This window comes from Ornithodoros turicata, chromosome 9 (genome assembly GCF_037126465.1).
Source record: "Ornithodoros turicata isolate Travis chromosome 9, ASM3712646v1, whole genome shotgun sequence".
Lineage (NCBI taxonomy): Eukaryota > Metazoa > Arthropoda > Arachnida > Ixodida > Argasidae > Ornithodoros > Ornithodoros turicata.
Genome location: NC_088209.1, coordinates 8,546,304 through 8,564,374, shown reverse-complemented (window position 1 = coordinate 8,564,374; position 18,071 = coordinate 8,546,304). Strand labels below are relative to the sequence as shown.

General features: G+C 44.8%; 1 protein-coding gene and 1 long non-coding RNA gene across 2 annotated transcripts; one reads left to right on the top strand and one right to left on the bottom strand.

Moving 5' to 3' along the window:
• Positions 1-768: 768 nt before the first annotated feature.
• On the top strand, positions 769-8,885 carry LOC135368087 (uncharacterized). Its single transcript, XR_010414662.1, has 2 exons — positions 769-1,129; positions 8,568-8,885. It is a non-coding gene; the product is annotated as an uncharacterized LOC135368087 (long non-coding RNA).
• On the bottom strand, positions 2,153-16,734 carry LOC135368086 (ankyrin-1-like). Its single transcript, XM_064601161.1, has 4 exons — positions 16,627-16,734; positions 15,335-15,440; positions 8,585-8,717; positions 2,153-5,856 (listed from the first exon to the last, which is right to left on the bottom strand). The coding sequence occupies exons 3-4, from the start codon at positions 8,687-8,689 to the stop codon at positions 2,554-2,556; spliced, it is 3,408 nt and encodes a 1,135-aa protein (XP_064457231.1). The 5' UTR covers positions 8,690-8,717; positions 15,335-15,440; positions 16,627-16,734; the 3' UTR covers positions 2,153-2,553.
• Positions 16,735-18,071: the final 1,337 nt, after the last annotated feature.

Here is an 18,071-nt window from a genome sequence, read left to right as displayed (position 1 = left end):
TCATCGGAGTTCTTGTTTCCTCAAGACCGTGGGAAACCGTATGTCTAAAGCTTTCTCACGGGCCAACCTTTTTGACCAACTGGTAATGATACCTCATTGGCGGCTTCCAAGAGCCGCTGCTTTTGTGTTCAAAGGCACCAAGCTAAAGCTGGCTTTGACGGAGAATAGTGACAGATATCGCTCGTCGCCAAAATTGGTCAAGACTGAATCCAGCGGTTGACCCAGGTGAATTTTGCCGCGGCTATTTCAGACTCTCATTGTAGTCCTGACGCTTCCGCATGAGACATGAGTTCTGCTTAGAGCAGCAAACGGGTCTACTGTGCAGACTATTTGCACAAGCACAAGAAGAAAAAAAAAAAAAAGGTCGTACTAAGGACTTCCAGTGCGTGACTCGGATTGGTGTCGACGCCCTGAAAGATGTACTTGGTGCCGAAGGTGCATCTGATATCCGGGAATCAGATATTGTGCCAAAACTGCTTTGTGAACTTCCATAGGTTATGTGAATCACAACAACCCTGAACGTCCAAGTCATCCAACACCAGCACGAAAGATGATCCGTTTTCAGCGGAAGACGAAGCGATTGATGAAAACATTCGATTAATAACGTCGCAAGCATCGGCGTGACACCAGTGAGAAAGCGCAAGAAGCCCTCCACGTCGTACTACGTGAAAAGAAAGAACTCCGAAATTTCGGAAGCTCTAGGTGTCAAGGCACGTCGACAGATTGAAGCAGCGTTCGACGTTTCCCTTCTCGGTACATCGAATAGCAACCGCCAGCTGTGCTCAGTGTTGTTGGGAAATATTAGGATGGCCTACCGAGCAAGTAAGTCACTCCAACAGCGATGCTAAATTCCTACGCTTTTTCCTGTATTGATGTCAGAGAGCGACATCCAAGCAATCGTTCCTGAGGCAACCCGGTACATGATTAAGAAGTCCCAGAAGTTGGTCGCGGTAAAAGATGTGTGGGCATTGCCTGACCCGTACGAGCGCTGTGCTCAGAAGGAAGATGATTTGGCGAGAGCAACGAGCTTTTATACGGTGGATGAACTGGACTGCACAGTTCAGAGCCCAAGATCAAGAGATGTCGTGCACGTTAAAGGAGGAGGCCAGAAGCTCACAAAAGCTAAGAGGTACGTGACTTGTTCAATCCGTGAAGCCTACAGAAAATTTAGGAACAAGTATCCAGACATAAGGCTTAGCTTGAACAGATTTCACTGAATTCGCCTCAAGTCGGTTAGTATTAGCCAATGCAGAGAGGAATGCGTATGCACGTACTGTGCAAACTTCGAGCTTACCACGACAGCCGCCGTAACAGCGCCATAACCGCGTTTTTAACTTGATTTCTTTGATTCGCGTCCGCCCTTGGCGACCGTAACGCCGACCAGCTGCCGGAGAGTACCGCCTACGGGTAGCGCGCAGCGCGCGTGCACACTGTCGCTTTAAAAAATCGTAGCGTCACCGACAGTCAAATACGAAGCTCGATTTTTTTTCTGTGTGTTAGGAAAGGGCTTCTGCGCAACATATAAAATAATCGCGGTAACTTTTTGAAGGCCATTTTTTGCCTGCGCCGGCCGAAATACAGCTAAATCGCGATGCCGCCTGTGGGATTACTACAATCTGCTTCTAGCAGATTAACTCTAGAACAATAGAAATGTATCAACAGATAGGGTGTGCAATGACGAAACGAATGGTGTAGGTTTCATTATTCTTAGATAAACGGCGTCAGTTCAGGAAGGCTCCGAAAAACGGCGTTTTTCGCGTTTTCTTGCTACTTTGCCATTTTTTTACGAAAAAGTTTCAGTTGCAAACGGGTACGAAGAAGAAAGTGAGTTGTCCATATAGCAGTGAGCAGGTGAAAAAAATTGTTGCTCTTAGAACCGCATAGCTCTCAATTGAAAAGCCCGCTAAGTAACCCAAAACGACTGGGTCACATTTTTTCTTTCTCCTCCTCTCCGTCGAAAATGGCTGAAGGTTGGGGCATAAATATCGGCGCATTTTCCATCATTTCCGTCTCTTGAGGAATATTTTTTATTTTTTTAAATTGGAGATTGTCAGATTCCATGCTTGGTCGAAATTCGCTGGAATTAGTCATGTAACGTGCCGTAACATCACTCCCTATCTCATCAATCAGAAAAACACAGCCGGCATTTCCGTTCAAACACTTTAATGAAGCTGCACATACACGACGATACACGCCAAAATCCCACACTGCGATATACATCTAACATGAAGATCCAAAAACCTCTGAAGCTTAGGCGAACAAAGAGTTCAAATATGTTATATGTACACTGATTATCAATCGTTACACTGAAAACTCACAGCTTCCAAGGGGAAAGGCATCGCTTGCTATCAGACAAGTAACATTCACTCACAGTTACTTACATCTATAAACGTACCGCCACACTTTGTTACACGCCAACAGAAACGCATCTCAATTTCGTAACCGTGCCAGGCCACTTGCATTCAGTCGCTGAATAACCGACCCACTTCTGTTCTGGTGCTGACTCTCTGTTATTTATCACAGCACGAATAAAACCGCGTATTATTTTTTTTATTATCCCTGCAGCTCCACAGCATCCTCGTGTGCTACTTGAATTCCAACAGAGGTAACATCCAAGTGAGGAAGAAATAATTTGTTTATATTGAACCATCTCCGAGAGGCAGCCAGTCGAGATACAGTTCGTCCGTCATTGTCAACAACGTTGGAATTCGCGTGGAGAATCAGCAGTTTGATCATTTTGATGTCTTTCTTTTCTGGCACTTCGCTCTCTTTGTTCTCCTCACTGTTTTCAGATTTCTTCTCAAACTGTTGGATGTCTTCATGGAAAATGTACGCCAGCGCTGTCATTCCACATTTATTCGTGGCATTCACTTCCGAATAAGAAACCAGCAGCAGTTTAACGACATCACAACAATTTCCATGTGCGCTACACAGCAGAGCCGTGTCACCATCACCATCGCTAATGACAGTATCTGAATGAGGGAGAATCGCTCCGGTTGCTTCGACTCTACCGTACTGCGCGCTAAGATGCAGCGCTGTGGAACCATGTTTGTTACCCTTAGAAGTAAATGAATGGGGAAGAAGGTATTCAACAGTATCAGTGTGACCTTCCGAGGGAGAATAATGCAACGGAATTAATCCATACGTGTCAGAGACGTCGGCCGATATGAGAGGAAGGAGACGTTTCACGATGCCGATATAGCCATAGAGAGCGCTGTAGACGAGTGGAGTAGCGCCTTTGTGATCTCGTGCATTGAAACACATTCTAGAAAGGAAGAAGTTGACTACGTCCAAGTGGCCCCCTATAACTGAGCGGTGGAACGAGTTCTGTCCACGTTTGTCAGTATCATTCGCTGACAAATGAGGAAACAATAGCTTTACTACATCCAAGTTTCCTGTACGAGCACTCAGATGAAGTGCAGTGCAGTCATCTTTATCGGCAGCATTAACGACAGAATGGAGCAGCAGGAGTTTGATCATTTTGACGTTCTGTGTTCCGAGCGTGCTGCTGCTTCTGGTGCTCTCCGCAGCGTTTTCTTGTTTCGATCGGTGGGTACCACAACATGCTTGTAGAAGTGCTGTCTTCCCCGATTTATTCGCGGCATTCAGCTCAGAGTAAGGAAGTAACAGTTGCACCACTTCGCAGTAATGCTTGTACGTGCACACATGTATGGCCGTATCACCGTTGTCATTGCAGACAGCAGTATCTGAGTGTGGGAGAATCACACGCGATGTTTCTACGTGGTCCTTTCTTGCCGTAAGATGCAGCGGGGTGAAACCATCTTTAGCATCCTTTGAAGCAAACGAATGAGGAAGAAGAAACTGAGCAATTTCAGTGTAACCTTCATTGGCAGAATAATGCAAAGGAATATATCCATACGTGTCAAGGATGTCCGCTGATGTCATAGGAAGGAGAACCTTCACGATGTCGATATGGCCATAGAGAGCGCCATAGACGAGTGGAGTAGCTCCTTTGTGATCTCGTGCATTGAAACACATTCTGTAAAAGAAGAAGTTTACTACGTGCAAGTGACCGCTTATGGCAGCCCAATGGCACGAGGTCAGTCCTTCTGTGTCGGTATCATTGGCTGATAAATGATGATACAGTAGCTTTACTACATCCAGTTCTCCTGCGCGAACACTAAGGTGAAGTGAAGTGCCACCATCTTCATCGACAGCATTAACGACTGAATGGAGCAAAATAAGTTTCATGACCTTGATATCTTCCTTTTCGGATGCCTTCCTTTCTGGATTCGTTTCTTGCCGCGATTCATACTCTCTGGTAATGCCATCAAGCAATTCCGAAATATAACCTTCACACACATCGAGGACTGTGCTGACCGCTGTCGTGACGCGTCTCCCCAGTATGCGTCCTCTAGAAACACTCCCTAAGAGTGAATTATCACCAGCTTTTCTTTTCATATCTACGTCTGAATAGGGAAGGAGGAGCGTCACGGCACTCGTTGAATTGCAGTAGGAACTTTTGTGCAAGACAGTGTCGCCATCGCAGTTGGAAGAGGTGATGTCCACATGAGGAAGGATCTTTTTGATTACTTCTGTTTGCACTACCGAGGTCGTACTGTAGAGTGCACAGAAAGGAAGCCATACACAGAGTTCATTACTTTCAAAAACATATCCATTATATGCTGCCAGGTGCAGTGCTGTGTCTCCTTGTTTGTCACTCGCATATCTTGATGTCGAATGGGGTATCAACATATGCACAATGTCCGAATTACTGCAAATCGTACTCAAGTGCAGCGGCCTCCGACCATCTGCATCGGACGCATCACTTGGAAGGTGACTCAGAACGTACTTGCAAGCATCGTGTGCTCCCACCGCCGCGTACGCATGTAAGAGTGTCGAGCCGTCTTTCGCCACAACTCTAATGTCCGAATAAGGTAAGAGTACTTTGAAGACTTCGTAAGACTTCACGTGGAAGATAGGAGTGTGTCCGACATTGCACTGGATCGTATCGATATCAATCTCTGGGTGCTTAGTAGTTCTCTGATTATGGCCGGTCTCTTGAGGATCCGTAACAAGGGGCCGTTCGGCGTTCTTCAGGACGGCGAACGCTTTCAAAATGCAATTCAAGAGTTCTTTCAACTCCATCAGCACAGCCTTGCCTATCACTGAAGATCCGAAGTCTCTTTTTTCTGTTATGTTCCTTGTGGCAACAGGCAGTTGCTTCGCCCAGTTGACGCTCTTCTCACTGCGATGTCTGCAAAGTTCATTCAGTCTTTTCCAATGGCGTAGTCTGTCGGCGTACGTCAAAGGCGTCATTCCAAGTCCGTCTTCTTCTAGCAATTCCTCAGCCATTTTCTCACCGTGCATCTCAATGACCTTGTCCAATGTCTCTTCATCTGCATACAACGCTGCTATATGCATAGGCAATCTTGAAAAAGCATCACGGCTGAAGGGCACCTCTGCAACATCCCCAACACTCCGCCAGTCATTGTTCATGACATGGCAGTGAAGTGCGTGACATTTTGCTCCCAATGCATCGAAGAAATTGAGGACCCCATCATAATCGCTGTTACCGTACATGCTGGCGACAAACTTTGTAACGTCGCCCTCCGCGTTATCTTCCTCTCTAACCTCATTAGCGAGAAAATGAGCTGCGAAAAACTCGGCAAATGTTTTGTTGACAAACACAGGAATACCTTTGTTGTGTCCGTCTACCAATCCGTGTTTGAGGTGACCATCGACTACAAGTTTCATTAGCCGTCCACCAGTTTCAATTTCCCGCAGCTCCTTTTTGCTTAGCAACATGGTCAGCAGCTCCTGGCTGAAGACGACCTTCAGGGCGAGAAGTCTGTGGTCCTCGTACAGGGACAACCTCGTATTTACCTTCTCGTCCTGCACAACAATGAGGTTTTTGTTTAAAACTGTTCCTCCTGACTCTTTCTTCTTATAAATTGTGAGCTTAGTTTCAACGAACTTCTCATAGATTTCTAAAATGCTGGATCTTTCTCTATGTACAGGATCCTCTTCGGGTTTTCCTTGTTCGAACTGCTGGAGTCGTGCTTCATCGATTTCTGCAATCATTTGAATCAGCAGCGGGTTGTTGGTGATCATATTTTTCCCCTGTGAAGAAAATCTTCCTAATGATCTGCGCGCGAATGAATCCAATCTCTGATCAATGATTTCGGAATCATTTCGTTTCCAAAACATTTTCAGAAATTGCACTTGTTCTTTATCTTTCAAACCGACAATTTCGAAAGCTATCGTGTGCAACTTGTTTTGCAGTTCGAACTTTGAGCAATTCCGACTGAACAAAAATATTTTCGAAATCATGGTTTTTTGCAGGGCAACCACTAATTCTAGCAAAAATTCACGGACTTCGGCGATGACTTCGTCAAATGCGTCCAAAATGACGAAAACCTTGAAAGGCCTGGCAGTAGAGATGCTCCTCTCGAGAAGGTTGAACTCGAAGGTGTCCTCCATTAAGCCGCATAATTTAGCAAGCATGACAACTTCCTTATCGTTGCGTTCCACGGGCTCAATGTTATTTTTTTTTGCAGGTCTACATGCAGCACCCATGTCATTTCTTCCTGAAATTTTATATCCTGAGCCACGCGCAATGACATGACACTTTTTCCCATTCCGGGATCGCCACAAATGGCCACGACCTTATCAGCAACGTCACGAAGCAACTCTTTCATGTCACAAATTTCGTATTCGCCGGCAACTGCTTTCATGAGGAGTCCAAGAGGACCATTAGATCTGACCCAGTGGAATCTCGAGCTTCTTGAGTCGTACCGAAGAAGGTGGACTGTCTTGGCTTTGTAGATAGCCGATTGCGCAAGCGCATCGTAACCGTTTACATTGTCCAGCAACACACATCTTTCAAAACTTTCCACTTCGCTGTGATGGCGCGCATGGCACGAACTATCGATGTCTTCGCCGCAGGAACCCACGATTGCAAAAGCCTCGTTCGTCAGAGCACGTAACGCCGCACTAAGATCCACCTGAGCGACACGTTCGCATGTGCGTTCAATGTAGTAGCCAGGTATCTTTTCATTCAGCGCCTGGAGTTCCGGTCCCACCTTAATTTCTTTGTCTCGACACAAATGTAGAAAGGTGTCGTCGTCCACCATGTCCGAAAATGTGTTTACAGTCCCTTCCTCAGCGTCCGTGTGTCTTTTTTCACCACTTGTTGTCATTACTTCATCAACTGAGAGTTTGCATACCCCTCGAAACTGAATAAAAGAGGATTTCAACACCTCGCCTTTGCAACTACCTGTTACATCGGCAAGCCTACCATTGGACACATCAACGACCTGCGCCTTATTTTCAAAATACTCATTAATCTCTTTTACGAACTTATCGTCTTGCTCAGAAATTTCGGTCAGCACAATCACTTTGGTGCCCCTAACTTCAATTAATGCCTTCAACACTCTTAGCAACGCTTTTCGGGGTCTTTCTTCCGGGTCATGTTTTGTGTCAGCCGAGAGCACTACACAGTAAGACTTGTTCTTTGACAACGCCTCTTCCAGATCATCGTCCCACATCTTTTCTCTCCTTTCAACCTAGCAGCGTCGTTAATCATCACTTCGAGGAAGGACCTTAGAACGAGAAGTGGGCGATCTTGCAAATTGAAGTTTGTGTTAAACTCTATCTTCAGGTTTTCTGTAGCCTCGGCTTTGCCTAGTTGCCCATTGTGTTTCTTTATGTCCTCTCTATCCTTTTCTAGACGATTTTTGGAGATGAACTCTTTCATATCTGGAATAATGTCGTCCTTAAAAAACTGAAAGAGCTCAGGAACTTGTTCCTGTAGAAGCTCTTGTCGTGATGTCACGGGAGCCTCGCAAGTGTCGGGCTTTGGGAAACACATTGCGAGCAAGTGCGGAATGCGCACCACAAGTTCCTCTTCTTTATAAGTCTTTTTATGGAATGTCTGTGCTATTATAGTGTGGAGTTTATTTTTGTTAGCCTCGATTTCACTAAGAATGCGTCGGTAGCGATCTCTGCGCACTGTGTGATCTCCCCGGTACGGCTTTCCACCATTTCTATACACCATGTCCAGGGCAGCATGGCAAAACTCATACGCCATTGTTCCCAGAAGTTCATTGTCCTCCCTCTTTGCTCCAAGATAGATTTTTTCCTCCCGAGGCAGAGTCAGACCCACGGTTGTTTTGTAATCGCTCCCCAGCATACAGTGTAATTTCTCGCTCTGGAAGTCAAATATGATTTCTAACCACGGGGGTCGTAGCGACAACGCGGAGAATAGTGTCCACCATAGGGATCTTACTGAGTATTTCATACAGTTCTTTCACTTTGACTTCGAACCCGTCACTGCTCGTTTTGCTTGACGATTTGCTTACTAGTTGTTGAGCAACATCGCATTTGTGCACAAGCAGGCCCAGTTGGTAACGATACTCGCGTCCCTCCATGTGATTGAGTTGTCCAATGAGGTCTTCTTCTTCTTGTTCTTTTTTGTGGTTAAGTCTGCAGTTATGTGTCGTTAGCAGGGCAGCTATTTTAAGTTGTTTCCTGTCTAGCGCCCTACACAAGGCCGATTTCTTATTAGTGTCCAACCAGTGGCTGAGATCTCTGTTCTCTTTCAGACATTTTTCCACCTCACCGAAGTCGCCTTTGTCGATGGCGTCACGCATCGCTTTCCGAATCGTCGCCGTCTCGGGGGACGTCTCCATGTTGAAGCTAGAATCGGACGATCCTCCAGCTTCATCCGCCGTTGTCTCGAGTAATGGTGGATCCTGCAAGCACATGACAGAAGGTATATTTCTGGAAAATAAATCAATGAAAATCAATCCATGCTATCCATCTGACAAAATGGTTAGTCCCGTCCTCAGATGTTCGACATGAACTTTCTGCTTGTATTTTCAAAAACCACTAGCAGTAATAAATGATGGTCCGTCGTTCAACACCTGTTTGAAATTCCAGACGTTCCCCAAACGATCGCCACACTTGTCGGGGCACACCATTGCGACTTCACGAGATAAACCCGGGAAGGGGTACCCTTCGAGGTATAGGGAGTCGCTGACCCATAACAACGTTTACCAGCGAGCAACTCAGCAAGCTGCACCCTGATTGATTGATACTGATATGGAAGGCGCTCACACTTCACAAAAACTATACCTTAAAAAAGTGTTCCATGGTGACAGGTAGCATTTTTCCTGTGAGACATATGGACTGCAGTGTTGCCGAGACGCGCGCTTCAACCCGTGCGGTTGCAAATGAATTACGACCCCTCTAAGCTTGACAATGGCCTGTTGCAACGAGTTATTTATTTATTTACCCTCGGGGCGACGAGCGTTACAGAGGGGAGTGGATTGCAAAAAGGTTACAATCTGCATGATAGTAATAAGAACTTGCCGTGTTAGGAAATTTCACACTTGGTAACAGAATCACAGACAGCGGTTTTAAATAGGTTAATGGATGAAATGGATGTGAGACAACCAGGAAGGTGGTTCCAATCCTGGCTTGTACGGGGAACAAAGGAATTAGCGAAGCATGTAGTATGCGAAATATGCACGTGTACTTTTTGGCGATGACTGGCGCGGTGGGAGGGGTACGTCGCAGGACGGATAAGGTTAGTTCGCATTGAGTCATTGTGGTAATAGATTTTGTGAAAGAGGCACAGTCGGGAAATTTTCCGGCGTACCGCAAGATCAGTAAGCTGAAGGCTAACTTTAACAGAAGTGGCACCTGTGGTACGTTGATAGTTCCCGAGGATGAAACACGCATCTCTGTTTTGGATGGTTTCGAGGGCGTTAATAAGCGCCACCTGACCTGGATCCCAGACGCAAGCTGCATTATTCAGTTTAGTAGATTCCATGCAGTAAGTTGATGGAAAGACCGTATTGCCAGTTTCGGTGTCGTATTCTTGGTACTTTGAAGCACGACCTACTAGATCATAGCGACCATGTCATAATCGGCAAACCCAATGAGAAGCCCGTTCGCCAGATCCACTAGGGGCGCCACTCATCGGCCCGCGAGATCTGGATCATGATTGGACGATGGAAATTTCAATTTTGAACGCGCACAAGTGGATGCACGATTACCGTAGCAGACGACGGCAATAGTTTCTATGAAAATGCGTAGAATTATGATGGTAATCAACTTTAGAAGGAAGCATCTCTCGTGGAACTTCCACAGCCTTACAAAAATACTAAGGTAAGTTAAAGTTCGAAATATTGTAGAAACTCAGGAAGCAATAACTCGGCCGATGAGCAGGGCCACTGCTAGACTCCAAATGCTGCGCTGGGAAGGGGTCCGCATGACATGGTCGCTATCATCTAGTAGGTCGTGCTTTGAAGACAGACCAAAAGGCACGTCTGTGTTTCATCCTTTTTCGTCTTGGTACTTTCGTGTATTCATCAACCGGTGTTCCCTATTGTGTAACCGTGTGTCTGTTGTTTTGTAAGGAGTCGGTCACTCTGTTCGGACTGATGACATTTTGCTTAGTCTTGCTCACGTTCCTATTATATTTTTCTATGATGGCTTTAGCATGGAACAACGAGCCCCGTGAACTCTCTACGCCAATCGTGTCTTATTAACCATCTACCACTGGGATATGAAACAATTTATCGCCATCCGCTGGATCTGTACGCATTGACTTTAGACTGACTCTCAGAGCCCTGGAATTTGCTAACGGCTTGAATGCAGGAGTTCATTCAAAGGGGTTATGGGAGTTTAACGCATGTGCTTCAAAACACAATGCGCACAATGAACTGTACGTCAGATTATTAAAAAAAAAATTATGTGATTGGTTGGGTTGGTTTCTAATCTGGCTGGTGGGTTATTCGGATTTGGTTATATACAGTTCTTTCAGCAACGAACATAAAGAGGCTAAAACTCTACCAAGCTAGCCCGCCGACTGTGTCGGCTCCAAATGGCGATTTTAACATTTTAGCTGTGACACTTTTTGTGCGGATTAATCTGATAGGTCCGTATCTTCACCACATATAGCACACTGCTAGCCAACCATCTCCCCCAAGGACAACATTCTCGCTCCTGATTTGTTGATAACGGGAGGCGACAACAACAACTTTATTTTGACTTTGGAGAGTGGGGAGGTTCATCGCCAGAGGCGTGAAGTTCATTTTTATGAGTGTAGAGCAGAACGTTATGTGTACCTCCGCACTGGCGTCTGATTGGGTGCTACAATTCTTCAGATGACGTCACAATGGATAGAGGTATCTGGATGGCGGTACGTCTGCTCGCCCGTATCCGAAAAATAGTTAGTTTTTTCCATTAACGCTGCACACTTTATGAAGGAGAAGTATTGAACAATAAATATTGTAAAAAGAATTACGAAGCGTAGAAGAACAATATTACACCTATTACACCAGTAACTAAATACCTGCAGATAGGAGTTCTTACCTCCTATAACATCAAATATCAGCTCTGCCGACGACATCTCGATAAAGGAAGCCCGATTGTTAAAACGACTTCACGTAGTCATTAAAAGTGTTGTGAATGAGAAGGCGAGCACTTTTTTTTTGAAGCAGTAGTTTAACAGCTTGTTGCTTGTAAATCCAGGCCAACAGTTCAGTTGTACATGTGACAGCGAACGCTCGACGCTTTTAATTTTGTAGGAAAATGTAGGTAAAACGGCTATGTCTGGTAGCGAATAATCCCCAACTCATCAAGCAACTGTGATCGAATGTTCTCTTCTGATTTGCTGCTCCTGAGCATATTGCCATGTATCATCTTTGAAGCGACCACACGGAACAGCGGCAGCGGGCGGGAAGCCGTCGAGCGACGGGCTGAGATCCACAACACGTCGCGCTGATTAGCAAGCGATGCTTCCAGAAGCATCTGTTCCTTCGCTCGCATCAATCTCACGGACGGATCGACGACCTTAGAAGTAGCTTCTCTACTTCCACTTCTTCAGCGATGCGCGCTTTCTACAATGTCCGCCGCTGTGTATAAAAGCTTGTGAGCTCCCAGCCGGAGCATTCTATACCTTACTTCTGTCTAAGAGCTACCGCCTTGTGTTAGCCAGCTAAGCAGCTAGAATAAAGCGTTCACCGATTATTCACTGTTTGGTTGCTATGAATTGCTTTTTTAGTAAAACTTCAGAAAACATTCATGGCAAATGCAACGAAACCATGAATTCCTAATTGCTAAGTACTAGCCCGTGAATATGAATTGAATCAGATGGCATAATTTGCAGTTACAGGTCATACAATCGGGCTATGGACATTCTATGACTCGCTGAGTATGACTCTATGACTATGACTGAATGTGTGCTGTGTGCCACCCTACCGATTCGGACATTTTACACTCTGAAACTTTTGAACTACGTGTTGAACTCCATCATTTATTTAACTCGCTCATCTGTTTCTACTTTGTGTGTGTATAACCGTACTGGGGTAACCAGTTCGACTTTGTCGTAACTCACATCCCCGTTTGTTTCTTTGTCACATCGCCATCACCAGTTATATGTACGGAGGCAATGAGCTGCGCACAATAGTATTATACCCTGTCTGATCCAAGATCAGTGCTCACCGAGATAGGGTAGTATGCTGGTACTAACCTTCAGGTACAAAGTGCAAGGAAACTCCAGGGGAAAAAAGAGCACAAGCCAACAGATATTATGTACCTCGGATTACTCTTTGATGCTTTGTAAAACGCAACGTGTTGCAAAAACGAGTATGCGGAATACAGGGTGTTCAAAATTAAGCTTTCACTAGCACTTTATAAATAGGCGAACAAAAGAAAACTGGTGCTATTTTTTCTGTTCCTTGAGGAAGAAACAGGTGCTACATAATTAGCAGCACCTGTTTCTTACACAAGTAGCGTAAAGTTATCATCTGGTTTCCTGTCATCGCTGTGTTTGCGTAGCGCTCGTGAAAGCTTAATTTTGAACACCCTGTATAAAAAAATGATAAAGCAAAATGTAGTTTTTGTAATTTTTTTTTATGACTGTGATCTGCAGCAGTGTAGTCAATGCGACCGCTTAAACAACCCAAAATGGAAAAGGAGAGCATCTGTTTCTTTCAATCAGTCTCCTTACTTGATTACGTAATCCAATCGTACCTTTTAATATAGAATGATTATCAATTGCCAACAGAGGAAACGATATTTAAGAAGCACTAGAACCGTGCATTTGGGGAACTGAAATGACAAGGCCAAGTCACCGTGCCGCCAGTTGCGGTGCTATAATGTGTGCGTGCCTTTGCATTCTGTTCCTTTAACATATAGATAAAACTGCTGGTTCTTTACCGACATTTCAGGCCTCTCGACAATAAATTTTCTTCTTCAAAGATTCGACCTAAAAGCAGAAAAATAATGTTTCGTTCTTTTTTGTGATTTTTGTTTGGAGTTCAAGTTTCGGTACTTGAGTACTTGACGGGAAAGTACTAGAAAAAGCGTACAGAGTACAAAGTACACTATTCGAAATGTAGTAAAGTATAAAGTACAGCTACGTACTCAGAAATGTACTTCAAGCACTACTTGCGTATTTGGTATGTTAGGTACTTCCCTTCACGGCCTACGACATACTGTTGCATCGACGATAGTGTGCCAGGGGAACGCAATGCATTCTGGACAGGTCCTGGCCTGACGTCTTGCAAACGTCATCACGCACGTGACGATAAATACGGAGGCGCCCATGATCGGCGGCCGAATCGATTGTAGACAACGCGACTCCTGCTTCTGTGCGTCGTTTTGTGAAGTCTTTTTATCTATACATGTAAGTTTTATCTAATTTTATTGCAGTAAAACAGGTCAGGTCGGCTTTCGCATGTTTTCCCGTACTGCTCGCCATTCTCAAGGACATGACGACGACGGCGATGCTAAGGCTCACTGAGCAGACGTCATGCACTGAGAATCCTTAGAAGTAAACTGCTATATCGGGTAAGAAGCACCGTATAAATAGGGCCTGACTTTTTAGGGTTAAACCCGTATCCGCCCGATATTTACCCCCCGAACGAAATCTGTAAAATTCGGGTTTAACCCGAATCTACCCGAAAACAACCGGGTCGCGTGGCACACTCGTAAGTGTGCATTAAGATAAAGTTTGATAACATTGCTAAACATTAGTTCCATGTTAAGACAAATCTTTATTAAACAAAAAAAAAATCACCCGAATTCCTGACGACAGAATATGCCGTAATGGGATTTAACCCGAATACACCCGAATTTTCACATGAAAAATATCACCCGATATTTACCCCCTGAATTTGGCCAAAAATAAAACCCGAAAAAGTCATGCCCTACGGTATAAATTACACGAGCAAAATACAGCTGCATATCTGATAACTTTGCGCTGACAAAGAAATACCAGCCAGCTGCAAAAGGGAACTTAAACAAGGTCACATGACCTCAAGATCACGTTTTCTGCGAGACGAAGGGGGCAGGACAATATGGCGGTTTTGCCATAAACGACCGCTTGGGGGTGGTTACAGAGTCGGAACTTTGTGTCACCCTTGTGGTTCTTCGTCGAACGTCGGAAGTCTACGAGTGGCTGTGGTGAAGAGAGAGAAAGGGACCTTCGGGGAGCAATCTTATCATACCCAAGAGACACGCACGCTCGAAGGGCCTTTCTGCAAAAGGAGTGCTGAAAATTTCGCGTGGCGCCAGTTATCGTTTCGTAAGCGGACCATGAAGGACCAGCAGTTCGCAGTTGATTGATTGATTGATTGATTGATTATGTGTTTAATGGCACAAAGGCAACAAAGGCCATAGAGCGCCAAAACTATGCTGAGTGTGTCGGAGACGATTATGGGAAAGATGATGTGAGAGAGAGTGTGGTAGTTAAAACCTATCTACAGGTATGAGCGATGAGCGATGATTGATTGACCAGGATAAGAGAGAGGGGGATGACGATAGCAAGCGAGCATGGCAGTTAAAAGCTATCTACAAGTGTGACAATGAGATATTTACATGAGGAGTTCGGTGATAATGGATAAAAGCGGAGCAATGCTTATCATCTACATCTGACTAAGAAACCCACACGTGGTCAAAAATTTGATTACGTTATCAAACGGCGCAAGAGGGGTGTCACCCAGTAGAAGGGCTGGGTGGAGTGGGACATGGTATCTGTAGAATGCGGTGAAATACTGTTGGCGTTGGTGTTCGAAGTGAGGGCAGGATGCCAGTTCGCAGTTATCAGAAGGTTGGCTTGCCAGACGATAACGGGCGCAACAAGCGATTTTCGCCACTCCTTTTGTGAAGAGGCCTTTTGTGCCTTAGGCATCAGAAGCGTTGTAGATTGCTCACTCTATGATGTCACAAGATTCAGAAACCACATCAAGATCTAGTCCGTAGTTCAGCCCCAGAATAACCGAGAGTACAAAATGCGTTACGTGGATTTTGTTTTGCAGTAGGACTTGTCAGGGAGAGAACAAAGACCAGCACTCACCATTTGTGCGCTTCGAGTAGAGTCAAGCTACCTGCACCAACCACCTGATATCATGACACGGGTGCTACAGGACGCTCATCCGTGACAACAGGAATTCGGTGATATTCTGGCAAAGAGAAAGTTATATTGGGTTCAGAAAGAAAAAAAAAAAAAGCTTACCTAACTGAGGATCAAGCATTGTACTTTCAAGCAGAAAAGAGAAAAATATGGAGCACGAATTGAGGCGGATATGGTGGCGGTCATGTCAACCTTTTGTGCTGTTCCGAATTAGTGTCCGATCTCCTCGTTGCTTCACCAGTTTGTGTACTCCTTTGTTGCTATTGTTCCTATTATTGTAACAACGCTTTTTCTTCGCGTTTTGCGATGCTTTACTGTATTGCTATGTGATGACACTCCATCGTGTATTACACTCGCCATGTATTGCTCCCTCGGCGTAGAACAACCAATAAATCATGGCAAGATCTCCCCGCCGACAGCTATTAACTATAAGTAGCATGTGCAGCAGGGATAGTTCATTTAAAGATGAGTAATGAAGTACATTCTGAAAGGGTAATGTATTCTATATAACCCTTAGTTTCCCTACATTCTGTGCATTGACCGGATTGCCATATAGAGCAAATACAAGAAAGGACACGAATGTTCCTCCAGTGATCAATATTGCAGTAGGCAAAAAAAGAAAAAGTACTGTAAAGTCTTACTTTTTGATTATTTTTTTTTCGGTCGTCTCAGTTCCCGTGCTATTCCGATAATATTTGTGCCGATCTATACAACGTGACTTAATGACCTGATACGCTTAGTTCGATAGCTAACCCACTGCTCCACCCGCAGTTCATACCGTTTTTCGAATTCCATCACTTTATGAGGAACTTGGTCTCGTATTGGCAGCTGCTGACGGGCCGGCGCATATGTCCGACGATATCATACGCTTATATACTGTGACAAATATTCGTAAATATTCTCCAGAAGGATTGATGGCTTCCTAAATTTTACCCAGTGTCTGGAGTGTCGACATAAACCTTAGGGAGGCCGCAATAGTCAAAGCGGGGGTTACACCACTTGGCGAAAAGAAAAAGCAGATGAAGTGAACGCAATATGCGACAAAACCAAGGAAACTATCACGCTACAACTGCAATATATTGAAGTTGTTTTTAAAAAATAGAAGTTAGTTTAGCGCACAGATATGAACTGTCGAACACACAGCCATCCCGAAAACTATGCCCATCTTCGTTTATGCACCCACGAATCCACAGGAAGACCGCCGAGGCTTTCCCACTCGGATTAAATATCTGTACCTTGAACTGTGAACAGTTTGGTGTACACTCCAGAAAACGAGAACAGCTGATTGCCGATTTCATACAAGACACAACAGCGCGAAACCGACGACTGAGAACAATTGATGTCTTCTGTCTTCATGCGCTGACCAGGGCACTACATTCATAGCCACCGCCGCCGAGGCGCACGAACACAACCACAACGAATGATACCCCTCAGAGCCGTTTATACCCCTCAGGATCTAGCGCCTCCCCGAAAACAGAAATACATGTATTTAAAATACGTATTTAAATACAGGCAAGAAAATGTATTTATATTTATATTTAAATACCGTTTTAGGCGTATTTATATTTAAAATACACTGAAATACACATATCTCATCCTCCCGTATTAGCGGGCTTCTCTCGAGTTCTACATTGTTCGCCTCCAGTAATGAACGGTATCTTCCTTAGTTGGCCCGCTGTACGAATTTAGGACGCCCTCAGGAGTGAGGACGCCATGGCGAGTGAGGGCATGGCCCAGTACGTAATGTCCGTGGGGGAGGCTTTAGGTCACTCATCCCGTGTGTTCGGGGATTTCTGTCCTTCTAGAAAACAGCACAGTGTGCGAATGAGGGCATCACCACCCCCGTTATTTCAGTCTTGGAAGCCAAGAGAGAAATGAGAACACAAATTTGGAAAATAAATGTGATTTGTGACACCATCTTGCGTCACTTGACAAAGCCTGGTGTCTAAAGAGAACCCTTAAAATGCACCTTTAGCGGCAATTCTACTTAGTCATTCATTGGAAACTCGGGACAATGACTGCAGCGCACCAGACAGTTTATAACGCGGAGTTTTTCACTGTCGTCGCTGAAGATGGAAAGTCGACGAACATAAGTAGAGGAGGCAAGCAAGCTGGTGTATACGATTGAACGGAAACATCTCCTTGAGTCCGAGGAGCAGCGGGGGGGGGGGGGGGGGGGGGAATGGACAGGACAGACAGGGGACAAGAATCGAAACCAGCAAATGAACAAATGAACACTTTATTCAACACAGAGTTAATGGAAGAAGCGATAATGTGTTCATTAGTTGGTTTTGAGTCATCGTCGGTTCTTGTCCCGTGTCCGTCCTGTCTAGTACCCCTCTCGCTGCTCCCGAGACTCAAGGAGACCTTTCCGTTCAATGGAAAGTCGGTCCACGCAAGATGCTGAAATCATCACGCTGCATCACGGAAAAATAAAGAAATATGTGTGCATTGTGTGCAGCAGACATGCATCCACAGGTGGCTCCATTTATACTCTAATTTAAAACAATAATGTGCTTGGATGGCTCAAAGTATTTACGGAAGTAGTTACAGTATTAAAATACTGTCTTAATGTATTTATATTTTGTATTTAATTACTTTCATCATAAAGTATTTATAGGCAGTATTTAAATACATGAAAACATGTAGTATTTTGTATTTATATTTAAATACGCGAAAA